General features: G+C 40.4%; 1 protein-coding gene across 4 annotated transcripts; it reads right to left on the bottom strand.

The window, feature by feature from the left end:
* Positions 1–233: 233 nt before the first annotated feature.
* On the bottom strand, positions 234–15,987 carry als2b (alsin Rho guanine nucleotide exchange factor ALS2 b). Of its 4 annotated transcripts, none has more exons than XM_077717212.1 (34): positions 15,826–15,987; positions 15,520–15,616; positions 13,401–13,546; positions 12,353–13,329; positions 11,525–11,903; positions 10,738–10,912; positions 10,572–10,668; positions 10,168–10,245; positions 9,885–10,085; positions 9,486–9,657; positions 9,229–9,418; positions 9,079–9,144; positions 8,541–8,703; positions 8,340–8,471; positions 7,858–7,986; positions 7,743–7,766; positions 7,100–7,170; positions 6,942–7,008; positions 6,676–6,848; positions 6,529–6,594; positions 6,342–6,440; positions 5,656–5,820; positions 5,462–5,573; positions 4,819–4,896; positions 4,325–4,458; positions 3,799–3,963; positions 3,592–3,709; positions 3,097–3,254; positions 2,651–2,980; positions 2,525–2,576; positions 2,391–2,452; positions 1,954–2,103; positions 1,765–1,861; positions 234–1,324 (listed from the first exon to the last, which is right to left on the bottom strand). In XM_077717212.1, exons 2-34 carry the CDS (start codon positions 15,537–15,539, stop codon positions 1,286–1,288), a joined length of 5,085 nt encoding a protein of 1,694 aa, XP_077573338.1. In that variant the 5' UTR covers positions 15,540–15,616; positions 15,826–15,987; the 3' UTR covers positions 234–1,285. The 4 variants fall into 4 exon arrangements, with proteins under 4 accessions (XP_077573338.1, XP_077573355.1, XP_077573347.1 ...); XM_077717229.1 differs by having other exon boundaries at positions 11,570–11,903; XM_077717221.1 differs by lacking the exon at positions 7,743–7,766.
* Between the last annotated feature and the right edge of the window lie 755 nt (positions 15,988–16,742).

Genomic DNA, 16,742 nt, shown 5'->3' with positions numbered 1-16,742 from the left:
CAATTGGTATTAACAAAAAGTTGTCCAAAAAAAAACATTTTTATTGTTGTCCCATTGGCTTTCATGAGAAATTAAAAAGTACTTTGCAAATATTTTTTGTAGTTTTGAATTAGTTTCTTTTGCAGTGACCAAAAGACCTTAAAAGTAATTCCAACGACGGTTGTTATTTTACTTTGCAACACTGACAAAATGCATAGAGTAAAAATGAAAAGTATGTTTTTATGGTGTGAATAAACAATTAAATACATTTTAATATACTTTTTCCAGAGGTTATTCAAAACGAGTACAACTCCAATGAATTGCATCAGATGACAACAAATAACATGAAAATATTTTTTGGTGCAACAAAACCTAAGTTCCACTTTGACAGTAATTATTTATTTCATCTAGTAAATTGGTCTCATTAGTTTGTATCACAAAAATTGGTCATTGTAACAGGACGGTTTATGAGTGAGGTTGCTTAAGTAGTGAACTGTAAATACTGAGTCTGTTTTAGTGTCATTTACAGGAAGGGTTCATCATTGGTTGAAATCTCTCCCACGATAAAATCATAAGAGAACTCAAAATAATCCCTCTCAAGCCCTTTTAGGACAAAGCCGAGAGAGAAAGGAGACAAAATGATGAAACAATCTGTGTAGTAGAGGCTTACAAAAAGACAGAACATTTGTGCGAGCTGTCAATGTGCCCTTATCATTTGCATGCATCTCATTTGATTTGGATGAGTAATTTTGTGATAACGTGCACCTAGACACAAATGCGGATACTAAATTTTTTTCTCTCCTCAAAGTTTGTCAGGTGAAAGAGAGCCACATTCCAAGAAAACCAAAAACAGTTCATTCTTCGCAGTTTTGCATTTCCTTTTACATTTCAATGAAGGTTGACAATGTGTCCCAGTAATCAACACTGCATACTGTTTGGTAAAAATAAGGCTTAAATTCTGTCACAGCCTGCAAATGTCCCACACAGAGAACTATAAGGAACTAAAAACAATAAGAAATCTTTCGATGCGAAGAAACGTGCAATCACTAGTGCCTCCCAATACCACGCAACAAACTTCAAAGTGATGTCACAGATTCACTTATGGACGGTTTGAGGTGGGGCTGTACGTGGCCCTAACAGCGTCCACGCAGCTGCCCACAGTGACAAAACGTTGGACAGTGGTCTTCCATTGATGTCAGTAGCAGATGGTCGCTAAGCATAGCGAACTTAGCTGGGCCACTGTGATAAGCTGACAGCGCAGAAGGAGTGGCTGTAAACGCGGTGAGAGAATGAAGAAGCAGACTTATTAAGTGATCCTCTCATGTTGGATCTGGAAGTAACAAGCCTGTGGAAAAACAGACAAGATCAGTTTAGTTTGGAAGGATTTGAATTATTTTAAAGATGGTAGATGTTTCAAAGCATAGGCAAAGCAGATGATGCTGAATATAGTGAACAATATTAAAATCGTGCGTAAGCACAGTGTAAAATATACTACTTACTACCATAATATTTTCCTGCAGAAATAAAATTGCATATGGATAGTGATCATTTGGTTAAACTTCTCTAAGGGATAAAACTTTGTACACAAGTGGATCAATTATTCAACAAACGAATACTGCACCCTCTGGCATCTAGAAATTGCATTCAAGGATGAGTCAATTTTGTCAAGTACACAATTCTATTTCTGATGATTTAACAGATTAAGTTAGGAGATTCAAGTATGAGCATGCTTAGGAAAATCATTAGATTTAATTGTACCATTGGATTGTGGTTTGTCATGGTTACCTTCAGAGTGGTGAACATGATTCCATGCTCTCCATGCTGTATGCAAGGGTCCATCAGATCTTCGATCAAGTTGACTTCAGACCCAAGGTTCCTGATTCTAATATGACAAACGAGTGCAATTTAGATGTCTGTTTTTGGTTTAAAATGAACTGATAGGTCATTATAATTAATATATCATGTTGAGCTCACCGAGCTCGCAGCACCACATAGAGGAAAACAGGAAATAGGTCATCCATGGACCAAAGAAAGTCTTGTCGAAGCAGTGACTGCACTTCCTTAGTAATCTCCTCAAAGGTCAGCTGGATAATGTGCAATTTGTCAGATGGGGTGAAAGTTGTGCTAAAAAAAAAAAAAGAAAACTTGGAGGTGAGCTAAGTAAAGAGCTAGTCTACAATGGGTCCTCATTATACTATGTAGTTATATTTCTGTATGGTCACAATGTAACAAAATGTTAATATTGTTTTTTTTTTGGAAACTGACTAGTGCTCTATCAGTTCCTATTGAATAATTACTTTTACCTTACTTTTAGTTATTCATTTTAAAACAACAAAACATGTTTTATTATCATTATAGTGGGATACACGAGGTACCAGTGTAGCCGTTCCTGAATACTAAAAAGAACAAACCTGATTTGCTGCAAAGCTTCAACTGCAGAGGCAAAGGAACTGTCCTTGGTGCTGGACAGGACCTAGATGGACAGACAGACCCATGTAGACACTGTGACAGTCCTAAAAAAGGAAGTGAAGAACCAAAACCAAACCTGTAGGTTTTCCACATGTGCTGGCATGGAGACTGACGCAGGCCAGAACTTCCTAAAAAGAAATGAATTGAGATTTAATAGTGCAAATTAAACTTTACAATGACTCTGTTACGCCGTGACGCATACTGCTGGACTCCCAGAAAGGCGAGCAGCGCCAGGTCGGGCTGCTTGTTAAGGCGGAGAACACACTCCCAGTAGACATCGTCTTCTCGCTCTTTGTCCAGAGCGTAGAGGGTGAAGAGTGGTGGGTAGAGGCGAGGCAACAGGACAGGAAGTAGCAGCGCCAAGCTGCTCACCACGTGACTGAGGAGGGACCGCTCCATGTTTCGGTTTAAGGTCTGCTTGGAAGCTTCATTATCAGCCAGGCTTTCAACATTTAAGCATGACTCCTTGCCTTGAAGTTGGGTTGGCTCTCGAATTATACCACCATCTTCTGGCAAGTCTGGGAAGAGAAACCTGTACAGAGTAAACAAGCAACCCATGAAAGAAAAGAAACCAACAAGATAACTGTCATGTCTTGTTATTTGGCACTCTTTACATAAAAATGACTTTTCTGGACTTCAGGAAATTACCTTACAATCTGGAAGATGCGGTGAATGTATGATTTTAACTCGCTGACAGCCTGCGGAAGGAGTCGGCGGTTGGCTCCGACGCCAACATAGGTCATCCTGTAGACGCCTACCAAGGTTTCGACAAGCCGGCCTAGTGGATGCATTGGGGTATCACATGCCTGAAAAGATGAGGAAAATTGGCCGCTGTATGGTGCTTTGATTCTTTGGTCAGAGTACTTTATTACTCGTGCTAGTAGCTTTAATGAAAGCATTGTTCATCATTTAGTGTTGTGTTTGCAGATGGGTGTGTTTGCTGGTTTTGCTTAGGGAGATAACTAATGTTTTTTTTTTATTCTATCACTTAACATGTTTGTTATTGTCTGTAAAGCTCACTACATTGGGAAAAATGCTTAGGTATGAATCATTCATGGATATTTATTGTTTAATTTTCATGAGCTCAGTTAATTTAAAAGGAATATAAGTATTGTATAAATTGCAGTGAAAAAGCAGACTCACCTTAATGAGGTAGATATGAATTGCGTGATATCGCTCTATGGTAATAGGGCTTTCATGCTGGGGAATCACCTCCAAACTCTCTAGAGTTCTGCTGTGACTTCGAGAGAGCAGTTCTGGACTGAGGAATACACATATTTTCTTCCATTAAAATGTGACAAAGGGAACATGACTTTTGGATACTCAAGATGACTACAAGTGATCACACACCTGTCCTGAATGCGTCGCCGTTTAGTAGTGAGAGCCACAGCAATGTTGTCCCATGCTTTGCAGTAGTCCCCCTGGCCGGGAACCTCACAGCCTAATTGGCTCCAACACTCGTCAAACACTGCCTGCCACTTCTCTTCAGCACTCACGCACAGACGACCCAGTTTCCTGACACATTTAAAACACATATATTAAGTTAATACTAATATAGCATATAGCACTTGACAAAAGTTATCTCAAGGCATTGCTTGTAAGAAATACTACTGAAGCCTACTGGGGCAAATTCCCAGCAACAAGGACAAGAATTGAGAAAGGTGCAAAGTATTACAACTTTTTGCAGTAGGGTAGATATCTATCTTAGTTAGGGTTGAAATAACAGAATAGAAAGTCAGAGGTTAGATGGAGAAAGAAAATAAGATAAAGGGCTAAAGACCAATAGGAGATCCAAAGGAAAATAGACAAAACCGTCCATTTCTTTTCAATTTCCATCCAAACTTGGCACCTTCAAGCAATTTTAAGGTAAACTTACACAAGATGCATCTTATCCTTGTCAGTTTCAAAAAGTTGTGGCTTAAAATAGGAGCCGGTAACTTTGGGACCTGCACCCCATTCTCCATTGAAGGAGCCCTCAAGGTAGTCACCGTTGGCAATTGTCAGTATTCCCTAAAATGTTTAAAAAAAAAAAACATTGCCATGGATTATGAATGGAGCAAAAAAATTGTAATTTGCACTGTTATTTGCTGTCCAAAGAGTTCTGAAGCATTTGCCTGAATATGAGCAAATCATACGATGACCTAAAACCCCTGAAAAGACGTCCTGTTGCTTTAATCGGTTAAACGGTTCAACTACCATGTTTCGGTTCACAAGGAGTGACTATTTTCATTCAACACACTGTTTTCTTTCCATCATTTTGGTAGAAGTTAAGATATCCCACCTCCCAACCAAGGTCCACTACAATAAGCTCAAGTTTCACCATGAGTTGTGTATAAATTGTTAGGTTGAATACTTATACAGATTAGTCACCTTGCCATTAAGGGTCCAGTCATCAGAAAAATCTCCCTCATATGTTGTATCATCCTCTGATAAAAGAATTCCAGTGCCCTGCAAGACAAAATTTCACCCTTTACTTTACATCACACTCCTTAGGAATCCCTAACCACTCGCACAACCCACTTGCTATTCGTCACACATTCCACTTGTTACTACAAAGGCATGCACCTTTAGCTGTAACATATTTTTAATATTGAAAAATATGAATATCTGAGTGGACATGTAATATCATGCATGCAGTTTTTTTCAATATCTGAACAGCTTTTTCCCCACTAGGGTCACGGGGGTTGCTGGAGCCCATCCCAGCTGACATCGGGCCAGAGACAGGGGGACACCCTGAATTGGTGGCCAGCCAATCGCAGCGCACAAGGAGACAACCATCCAAGCTCACACTCATACGTAGGGGCAATTTAGAGTGTCCAATCAACCTACCATGCAAGTTTTTGGAATGTGGGAGGAAACCGGAGTACCCGGAAACATGCAAACTCCCCATAGGTGGACAACCTGGATTTGAACCCAGGACCCCCAGTGTGAGACCGAGGCGCTAACCACTCATCCACCGGGCCGCCCTGCGTAGTTTCCCTGGTAAAAAGGTTATCGTAATTTTTTTCCCAACCGTCATCTTATTGTCTTTGAAGGATCCTTCGTAGTAAAGGCCGAACTGCGTCACCACGACCCCGGTGCCGTGTCGAATGTTGTCTTGCCACATTCCTATGTACTTCTCGCCTCTAATGTGGGAAACACACATAAAAGTTCTCAATGTGAATCTCAACAGGAAACTACACGACACCTAAAGACCCCACGCCGTACTTGGTGATGTCATCAAAGACGCCATAGCCCGTCTTCTTGTCGTGTACCCATTGGCCGATGAAGACGCTGGGTGAGGATGTGTTGAGCTTGCCGGTGCGCAGCATTCCGTGGCCGTGCCGCAGGCCGTCCTGGTAGGACCCATCGTAGACCTCGGTGTTGGCATATCTGTCAACAGTCAAAGAATTTATGAAAAGCCAACAGTTGTACATAAACTTGAAACTTTAATTTGTTCCTTTTCAAGAATAATAGAAAAGATTGTATGCAGAATTCTAAAACACAAAAGGGAAGTGGAAGACAAGCCGGTTTTATGCTCAATGTCATAGAGGCACACTGCCATAACACACTGCTCTGTTTCCTTTACGAGGAAGGATAACACCCAATAGACCTTATTTTAAGGTGGAAGACTTTTTTTTAAGTATTGCATTACTATTACACATGTGAAAAATATTTTTTCAATTTATGACACAAGATACTTTCCATTGCAATCCACATAATTGTGTTGCCACTTTAGGGGTGTAGCCTCTTGAGAAACATCAGAAGCTCACACTAAACCTTCAGTTCAACATTCTCACTTGCAAGTGTTTTCATTTGGTATTGGACTTCAATTTTACTGAGGTGTAGCATTTCTAAAGCCTGCAAAAAATGAATTTTAGTTTCAAGGAATATTAAAAGCAGAACAAGCTCACCTATATGTTCCCAAACCATGCATTTTGGCATCCTTCCAGTAACCTTCATAGTGATCGTTCTTGTTCAGGGACTTATTTGGAGCCACAAATTCACCAAAACTCAAGAAAAAAAAAAATACAAAAATATTTATATACATGTTGAAAATATCATGTCAAATCCATTCTCTTTTAACTGGCAAAAACACACCCATCCTCCAGTCCGTTCTTGAACGAGCCCTTGTAAATCCTCCCATCAGGCCAAGTGATTGCACCGCTGCAAAAAGCAGCCAGGCTGATTATCAATTTTGAACAGCGTCACAAAAGTGTTCCTTTTTTTTTTAAATTCACATCCCACCTGCCATGGGGCTTTCCTGCTTGCCAACGTCCCTCATAGGTGGCATCTTTTAGCCGTCCGTCTTTGTAAAATGTATATGTGGCGGTCCTGCAAATAGGAGGCTCAAACTGTTGTCCCTCACCTAAACCCAGGGACTGAGCCACTGTTTGGTTAATATGACGGATCCACTTGGCCTGTCAAGTAAGTACCACGTATAAGGTCTTCCATCAACTCTTCAAATGTATCATCTTTTATTCATTAAGTCTTTACTTATTCATTTCATTTACCTTTTCCATGGCGGAGCTTGCTATAAGGGTGAACATCTCTTCTGGTGTGATCAATTTAAGCCCTTGACTACTCGGACACAACAATGAAAGAAGGCCATGTATTGCAATGTAATTAAAACCTCTTTGATCGTAAATCTTGATGAAAAAAAGGCACTCACAGACCAGCGTTGTCCTCTGGAATAGCCTCCACCCACAGTGTGTCCAAGGGGAAGATATGATGGGTGGAAAACTAGGGTTTGTCGGTGAAAGGAAGGTAATGTCAGCTAAACAAAAAATATCAGTTCATGCCATGCAGACAAAATAATTCTTATAGGTTTAAATGACTGCTGATGAGAGAAATGTATGGGAAAGAGGAAATGACAACAATGGCTAATGAAGGGTATTGAAAATGCAAAATACAGACTCCTTTCATTACAAAAAAATGGCCATAGATAAAAGTAGCTTTAGGGAAAATCTTTCCAATGTGGGGCAAAAAGAGGTGGAAGCATTAACCCAAAACAGTGAGCATCTAAAAGCTCGGGATCAAAATATCAGCTTCATTCTAGTTCAGTCATTATTTTGTTCAATTGCACTACCAAACACTACTATTTGTAGCGATGTATGAAAAGAGGCGTTTGTTTGTTTTAAGTTGTCCTCTTGTACTCCTCTGATGGCCAAATGATTTGATGATTTATAGGCATTCCTTCAAAAGGAGTCTATAAGATGATACTTATAACATTCATGTTATTAGCAAGTGTGCATCTTTCTTTTCCCCCAAAACAGAAAATAATAAGCAAAACAGAGGCAGAGCTTTATACTTACAAGGTTTTTATAAGGCGCCATGCCCTGAGAGCATGCGAGCAAGCACACACAAACGCATGAAAACGCACCATGTTACAGTATCTGAAAGTGTTTGTGCTTGTATGCTTGTGCTCACCTGTGCATGGACAAGGGCGTCGTTAAAAAGGATGAACCAGTTGACGGAGAACCTTCCAGAATTCTGCAGGGTCAGAGCTTTGTTGCTACTCTCACAGATGAGTCGACGGTGAGGCTTTCGTAGAGAGTCCTAAGAATAATAAATGAAAAATATAGGTTAGCCTTATTAAATACATCAAGCTAGGGGTGGGTGATCAAGGTGAACAAACTCTTCTTTTATTATAGTTATTATTTGTTTAGATTCGTGGGACAGCTTTTTAAAAACCTCCTACTTCAACTTGCCATTACCTGCAAATCCTTTACCTAAGCCAGTGGGCCTCAAATTATACAGTATTAAGTTTACCTTAACAATACCATCATAGATGCAGGCTTCTGAATGGAGCACTGATAACAATGTTAGTGGTTCTTATCCTTTTTAGTCTGTACAAAATGGGTGTCTTAGTTTTTCCAAATTGGTAAAAAAAAAAAATCACACTCGTTTACCGTCATCTTGCCAGGAAAGCCTTTCCAGAACAGAAAGGTGTGCTCAGCTTCTTTTCTTCTCCTCTTTAGAAGAAGATCCAAAGCTTCAAATTTGGAACAGCTCTCCTGAAGTTGCTGGTACTCAATAGAGCTCTGAAATAGTGAGCATTTCATCTTTAAACAAATAAATCAAACACAATTTTTTTTACTCGGTTGACATACCACTTCAAAACATGTGGCCAGTTTGAGCAGCAGTCGTCCATAATCCTGTGGATGAATTGTTGGCAGGCAGAAGAGCGCTACCAGGAGTTCCACCACAGTGAGGTTCCCCTCGTTGAACTCCCCCAACCTTTGTAGCAGCTCGGGACTCTTTCCGAACAAATCTCTTCAAATGAAAAAAATAACATGACACACATTTACACCTCTTCTGTTAAATTATTGTTTGCGACTTCAAGGAAATAATGTTGCAACTGGGGTGGTTATGCCTATATAGTGCTCTAAAAATATCACCATTAGTAAATGAAATGCTTTCTTAACTGTTAGATTCTGGTTTAGAGTTTTAAAGAAATTATCAAGAATGCACTAAGAAATTCATCGTGGGCACAGAAAATGCTTCTTTACTGTTAAATTCTGTACTGCAAACAGTTAAGAAGGAAAGCAAATTTTGATTAAGATTGTTTTCATGTAAATATAACCATAGAAATCATCAACTACAAATGAACATTTGAATTGAAAGGTTTCCTCGTGACAATTTACTTACAATGACGGTTTAGTTAGGGTCAGGAATCCTCCCATCACCTGGAAGTCATCCAAAGTGTTGCAGTATCTCGAATGGTTAAGATATAAAAAGCATCATTATTAATAATACATTGCACACCATTCATAGACATTACTTTAACAGTTGACCTACTCGCTGTAGGAGTCAAGGAAAATTTTGGTGTGTTCAAGGATGAACAGATTTTTAATGCTGCGGCTCTGGCGTAGGTTTGCTGTAAGACTGACTGCATGTTGTCCGGTCAGGTGACATAATTGCCCAAACTGGGTGACGAGCATCTGCATGAGCTTAAATATCACTGGGCCAAGGTTGGAATGCAGAGATTCTAGGAAATAAATAAATAAATTGACCGTCAAATGAAGAAAACATTTTCGTGAATATGCCACACTTACCAAGATCTAGCAAAGGGCTTAAGACTTGAGTCTTGATATTACAGAGTTTGCAGTAGAACTTCCTCTCAGCTGACGCCATCTCATGGAGGCTGGCAATAAAGCCCATTACATTCTTGTCGGAGAGTGCCACACACTGCCGGCCACCAGCAATCACACGACTCACAAATCCCAACTGGGAAACACACATGAAAAAAAATATATTTGTGTTACTCTTTCCACCATAACCGCTCGGGTTCATATCGAGGCCTGTGCTCAAGTCAAGTCACATGAACGTTTACAGCCCTTAATAACAAAGGGAAAAACACTGAACCCCATCAAGGGATTTGAAAGGGTTTAGTGAAAAAAAAAACTCTGCACACTTTGCCTCAGAAACAGAGGAAGGGTGTCCCATGTTCTTACATTCATGCAGAAGGGCAACAGCACTGGCTGTTGGGTGTAACCGTCAGATGTCTCCTTTTTTTCCTGCTTGCTTTTCTCCTTGGTCGCTTCCACCTGTTCTCCACTGTAATAAATAATGGGCTGTATGCAGTCTCCGTCCGCAAGCAATAGAGAGTGACGTTCTCCAGCGCTTGCATCCCAGACCCGAATACCCTCTGACATCTGTGGTGTGACAAATAACTAAATATTAGACAACACAATTGTGGATTTGACAAATTATTGGTAAAAATTGGCGTGAGGGGACCTTAGCAAGCCGAGGGACTGTGCTTGGGGACTCCATGTGCCCCAACTGGCCTTGGCTATTACTTCCCCATGAGAACAACTGTAATACAGACACTAATTAGTAGTTGCACAGTCAGTTTGTTTATTACAATGCGAGTTCACACATTTGTCCAGGTGGCAAAAGCATGAGTGTGCTGTGATTTATGTGTTGTTAACATGATCATTGAAGGATTGTCTAATTCTTTGATAAGAGAACGAAAATGTCCACAGCCAGCCTACCATGAGTGTAAAATAGTCTTCACCTAGCATTTAGTGGCACTTTTGGTAATAAACGCTGTTTGACTTACTGTGACCGACACTTTTGCCACCCAGATGTATCTATTGTATTTCTGAAATGAACATCACAAATTTCAGCAGTTGATTGACCTGTGATTGGGCAGTCAGGGCGAGGGAATGATGAGCACCGGCTGCCACCCGTACAACTTCCTTACTATTGAGACTTTTGACGCAGAGAGGCTGTAATCTGAAAACATCATATTTATGGCAGTTTACTCCCTTGAAGCATACCATGCTTAATGGCTGAATTCTATACCTGTCCATGTTGTCTCCATGGCCTAGCTGACCTTGTTCACCATGACCCCAGCTCCACACCTCTGTTTGTAGGGAGGGAAGAACCTCCTGATCGGTTGGGGCAGCTATTCCGGATAACGATAGTGCCGCAGTACCCATCTTAGAGCGGCCAGCCTTACGTAGCAGTCGTGGTGACACTGGAAACAAGCATCCAGAAGTGTGTGTGTGTGTGTGTGTGTGTAAAATGGAATTCCATCACGGCGATCATCAATGACACATTTGAATGGCATTTTTTCTTTAAACGTGATGTCACATAGAACTTTCCCAATCTTTGTGACTTTGTTCCAATTACGTAAAAAGGATGTAAAACTGTGAATCTCAAAACATCCCAGAGGACATTACTTAGTTCCATGGATATTTTCTTTCAGCAGACAAACACCAGACATACTCCAAACTTATTTTTTGCCAAAAGTGAAAATATGTGAATAAGTGGCTGCGATTGAAAAAAAAAAAGATAAAGTAAATAAATACATAAATAAATTTGTTTTGTCCCTTTCCAAACCTAAAACAAATCGTGAATATGCAGGGATGAAAAACTTTACAGATTGGTCCCACCCAAAATAGAAAAAAAAAATTGAAATACACTTATATTACATGAATCTGGAGTTTGCAAACTACAAATACTAGGTGGGGATTGCCCACTGCATGTCAATTGCCTTAACATTGTATACAATACACCAACAACACATTGAAATGTGACGTAAACATGCACTTAACACCAACATGCATGAGCACGAGGCATAACTTACACAGCAGTGCATAGGAGGAGGATAATAGATGAACAGCGTATCTACCCTGTGAGAGGAGTCCTGGGAGCGAGAGGCGGCGCTGCAGGCGTTCGGCCTCCTCTTCCTGGATATCCCCGGTGCTGGAACTCTTCTTCGCCAGTGCAGAATCCTCCTGACCGCCAAGCTGGCTGCTGTTGTCTACCGCTCCAAGCACTGTTGCCGTTAGCTTGACTTGCCCACCTGACTTCAGTGATCCAGTGGGAAGATAGAGGTTCATCATTTTTTTGAAGGACAATGCCTCATAGGTGGAGGCAACCCTTTCCCCAACTGCAGAAGCGCAGGAGGCAACGAGGCTATTGAGGGGATTGCTGGAGGAGCTGATGATTCCGGCAGCTGAAGGCTAAAAGAAACAAGACAGCCAGTTATAAAAAATAAAAGAAAAATAAACAGATATAGAGATAACATTTATCTTATTTTGCAACCCTTTCCCCTGTTCGACCTTTTACCTGAACTTGTTGGCACTAATTTATGGGGCGGACTGAAGGGTAATTGATAGTAGAGGATTCATAAAGAAATTAACATAAGTATTTGGTGAATGCAACTCATACTAAAGACATAATTATGCAGAGAGCATGCAAACTCTAGAAATTTTCCTAAGCTTTTCAAAATAATTGAATGCGATGTTTGAAATAACCCAAGAATTTGAATGGTGACCAGTTAGTCTGACTTGCGCAAAAAGTCAGAGGGGTTCGACTCTAGCTCCTCACAAGTGTGATAATAGAAAATGGATGGCTAAATTGTAAAATTGTAAAAACCTCAAGCAGTATGAAATGTAATAGCAACACTAACCAGCAATGTGTGCAGTCCTCCAATGGTCACCTTAGATGTTTTTTCAGCCTGAGTGTTAACTGAGAGCTTCTTCAGGTAATCTTTGACTTCCTGCTCATCTGGATAAGGCGAACATTTGGAACTTGTGACCTCGGTGGACTTTGTCCCTGACATTTCAAATTCTGAAGATGGCAATTCCTTTTTTGTAAAGGATGACTCTTGGTTCTCAAAATTCTGTAAATTGGATGGCTCAATGACATTTACAGGTTCTGGAGACGCTAAGTGAGGTGGTGAGGCAAATGCTCTGGAAGAAAGAGCAGGCTCTGATGGGGAGGTCCTCAGACCAGGAGTTGTAGGCAGTTGAAGCCTCTCCTCGTGCTTTGGGCTCTCTGAGCAGGGCTGGCAGTAGTGACTGTCAGAGATGATGACATGATCTTCTTTGTCAGTCATGGTGTACAGCAACTGCTTACAATGTCCACATTTATCTGCAGGGAGTCGTTGAATGTCCTGGGGGCCCTGGCAGCGCACTAGAGCCAGGCTGTGTGAAGCTCCGCAGGCCACCTGAAGGACAAACCTGCCTGCCAGTACCTCCACCTTCTGTGGTTTCCAGACAGGAAAAACAGTGGCACTGAGGCCCATCTGGGAACCGCTTCCCCAAGCCCAAACTTCATGTTGGACCGAGAGGGCCAAGGTGTGCTGTTCCCCACAGGCGAGCTCCAATACAGGCACTGTCTGCAAGGAGCTATGATCAGACTCAGCCAGAGGGATTGGAGTTGGTTTGGGAACAGAGCTGAGGCCTAACAAACCACACTGCCCTGCACTGTTGTCACCCCACATGTGGACGCCGCCCTCCTCTGTTACCGCCCCAATGTGGAAGCTTCCAGCAGCGACAGCCACAACCCGCTGTCCACTGAGTACACTCTCCAAAATGGGAGCCGAAAGCTCTGCCAGTTGACTTTGCCTCCATGGCAAGTGTCCGAACGTGAACACCTGTCCACCTGATCGTGCGGAACAAGAACATCAAAACAGGGACATGAAGTTTAAATATTGTAAACACTGCCATACTTGCCTTCCACCAGCAGAACACCATGATTTCTGCCCAGAGCAACCTGGAGAACAGAGTGGGGAAGGAGAAGTTTCTCAGGGGCCACACTGTAAGAGTAGCCCTTCCAGATATGGAGCAGGCCTCGCTGTCCTCCATCATCATCTCCAGAGCTGCAAGTTTAAGAAAAATGAAATACAGGGAATGGCAGAGGTCAGACAAGTAACTTGACTCACATGTTTTAGGAGTGTGGTAGCAGAATTCCCAGAAACCTTCTATGGGGATTTGATAAATTGGGCAAAAACCAAAATTGAAGAGAATTAAGGCCGGCCATGTTTAACAAATTTAAAAGGGACCATGAGTCAGATGGGTGGGCATAAAGAGTACTTTAATTAGATTAAGAATATTGACCATACTTAACCCACCTGGGTTGCCAGATAAACGCTTGTCAAAGGAGAACCACACTACCAAAAGACAGAGGCTAACAAACTACACATTGAAGTTTACATTATTAACTCTTTACATCGCCTACAGAGATCTGGAAACCTGGAAGATGACAGATAACTAATCTTGTACATAATAATTGGTGCAAGTCAAGATATTCATTCTTATTACATAATCAAAACAATAAAAAAAATGCGCCAAGTAACGACTTTTAAAGTGGGAAAATAACATCTTACTTAATAGTTGAGACATATATGCTCAAAAAAATTTCTTTATGTCGATTGAAATATTCGGGCCATTTAATGAACACTGCGATTTTTCAATTGTCACAGCCATGTCCGGTTTACATTAACCGCGATATGCGAGGGATTACTGCATCTTAATTTTATGGAAGTGCAATTGAATGAACTGCACCGCTCTATTATTGATGATGTTGGGATCAACATTTTACGGGAGCGGGCTCTTTTCATCTAATCTACTGAATGGGACTTTGTTGATATTTTTGGAAGAAGGATCTACAGTATTAATCTTAACTTATAAATAGTTAGTCATGCGATGAGCTATATACTTGACACAAGATAGATGTTTGTTCTACGGTGAAAGGATTGATTGTTCAGAAAGACATCATAACAGGGAAACCAAAGCAAGAAAACGCTTTAGGCCTTAGCAAAAGGGAGACCCAAAGGACACCAAAGCCAACAAGGTCCGGAGTGGACATGCACAGGAGTTTACGATTAGCCTTGTGTCACTTGGAAATTCTGAATGGTGTGAGCGCAAAAATACATCTTTACTTGGCAAAATAAAGCCTTCAATGTTTTTCATTGGAATGATTAATATATACAGGCCACATTAAATATAAGGTATAATTGTGACTATGTTAGTGGTAGTGTTGGAAAGCAGTAAAGTGATTGGATTGCATACAAATCGGAATCTAAATGTCTCAAGTAAATATTTGGCTAAAATGCCAATTTAAATGGCCAATGACTAGAAGTAACAAAACATGGAGATATTATAACCTACTCAACTGATGTAGGCGGGACTAACAAGCCGAAACATGTCAAATGATAAAACAACCTTAAAAACACCATTGTCTGTTATAAACGAATCAGTAAAAACATAGATATTCGCTACTCGGTTACATCTCTCATCCCATATGCAATGCGTTCAAAGTTCTATCAATTATCCTTAGTTCCAGGGTACTCAATTAAAGAACAAATACAGTAGATTGAGATTTTACTTTTATTTAGAAATTTCAAAACCAAGCTCAGAACCAAGCAAATCACACATCTTGTTTACTCTCTCTGGTTAAGGTGTGTCTGTGTGTTTCAAAGATTGTTTTTAAAACGTTTTAAAATTTAAATACAAAACATTATAAAGCCAATAAAGGCTTTTTTAAAAAAAAAATAAAGAATTCAACGACTTTTTAGACTTTCTAAAAGATTGAGCCCCGCCATTGTATGCCATTGACAACTATAGACGTCCAATCCATTCAATAACATTTAAATTATGGGGATTCTGGCAGCACTGCCAGGGTCCATGTCCAAATGGATTGGACATCTAACTGTAGCCAGTGAGTTGAACAGTATTGTAATCTGCCCAACACAAATATTTTTGTGTGTGTAAATAAGTATACCACAGTGGCCTTGGGTGATCACATGGCGATCACAAGCCGGCCGACAACACATTATTTATTATTCCTCACCCCTTCCTCTGGCTTTCCATCCGTGGGCTTTATTTCTCCATGGACGTGTCATAAAAACTCCCCCGCTTCCTGTCACCCTGTCCAGTATGCTCCTTGTCTGTCAGCGAGGAGAAAATAAAATGTTACATGTCAGTCCTTTCTCCCAAACCAAAGACGATCACTGACGTTGAGCAGGTGTCATCCTGTTATTATCATTGGTTACCGCTTAACAATTCATTAGCCGACTACCAGTGGCGAATTTATTCAATTAAAACGGCATGCGCATAATCATTCGTTATTTTGTCGCATCTTAAGAGTAATTCTTACCAACTCGTTCTTTGCTTCATATTTACGGTGAGTCGATAAGCAAATATAAAGTCTATATGGCAGGCAAGATGCTAACGTGGAGGCTATGTTAGCCAAGCAGAGCAGAGTAGGCGTCTTCTCATCTGTTGACAGGGCGAACTTCGAAGATCGTCTATTAGTTCTTATCGTTTGAGGGGACGCTCTCAAAAGAAATGTAGCGCAATTGTAGTACCACCACCGAATGTGATGTAAAATGCTCTTTCTAATTCATTCATTCTATCATCGTCCATATCGCTAATCCTCAGAAAGGTTGCAAGGGGTGCGGGAGCCTATCCCAGCCAAGCATAGTTAACAGGCAGGGTCTCCCCCGAACCCTGAAATGTTTGTAGTAATCTTATAACCCTACATTTAATATTATTACATTATGCTGCTATCGAGACCATCTTATATTATTTTTCACGGGGTTTTGGGAAATAAAAATGTCCTTCAAAGTTTTTCATCTATTAATATGGTGGACTAATTGTTAACTGAGATCATCTGACTCCTTTTTTTTGGCATACTGAGTAAATTCTGTTATTTCATAATTATTGTCTTGACTATTTTTAGTGTTATCTTTAGTGCCATTGTTTTTGTTCCTTTTTAAATGTTTTTTTTGTTTAATTTGTCTTTCTTCTGTGATGAAAAATTCAAATTAAAAAAGTGTCAAAGAATAATAAAGAAAAAACACGATGGAAAGTCAAATATTTTATTCTAGAGAGAGGATGCCATTAAGGTGAAAATTTGACTGATGTTAATGAAAAAAGCCCACCCACCAAAATATACTAGAAAAATCTAAAATATAATGAGAGTGAGATGTCTTCTTTTTAAAAACTATCATACCACCTAAATACGCAAGAAGGAAAAAACATGTTACTAAATCACATTACAATGATAAATCA

This window comes from Stigmatopora nigra, chromosome 1 (genome assembly GCF_051989575.1).
Source record: "Stigmatopora nigra isolate UIUO_SnigA chromosome 1, RoL_Snig_1.1, whole genome shotgun sequence".
Taxonomy (NCBI): domain Eukaryota; kingdom Metazoa; phylum Chordata; class Actinopteri; order Syngnathiformes; family Syngnathidae; genus Stigmatopora; species Stigmatopora nigra.
The sequence above is the reverse complement of the archived record's forward strand: the minus strand, read 5'-3'. Positions and strand labels throughout refer to the sequence as shown.

What these genes read in the sequence shown, in the direction of transcription:
- als2b (XM_077717212.1), bottom strand. Translation starts at nt 15,539, where the DNA reads ATGGAAAGCCAGAGGAAGGG. An exon ending in CATGGTTTGGGAACATATAG is followed by an intron (nt 5,821 to 6,341) that starts GTGAGCTTGTTC and finishes GACTGTTGACAG; the next exon opens with ATATGCCAACACCGAGGTCT. An exon ending in CACATGTGGAAAACCTACAG is followed by an intron (nt 2,453 to 2,524) that starts GTTTGGTTTTGG and finishes CTGTCCATCTAG; the next exon opens with GTCCTGTCCAGCACCAAGGA.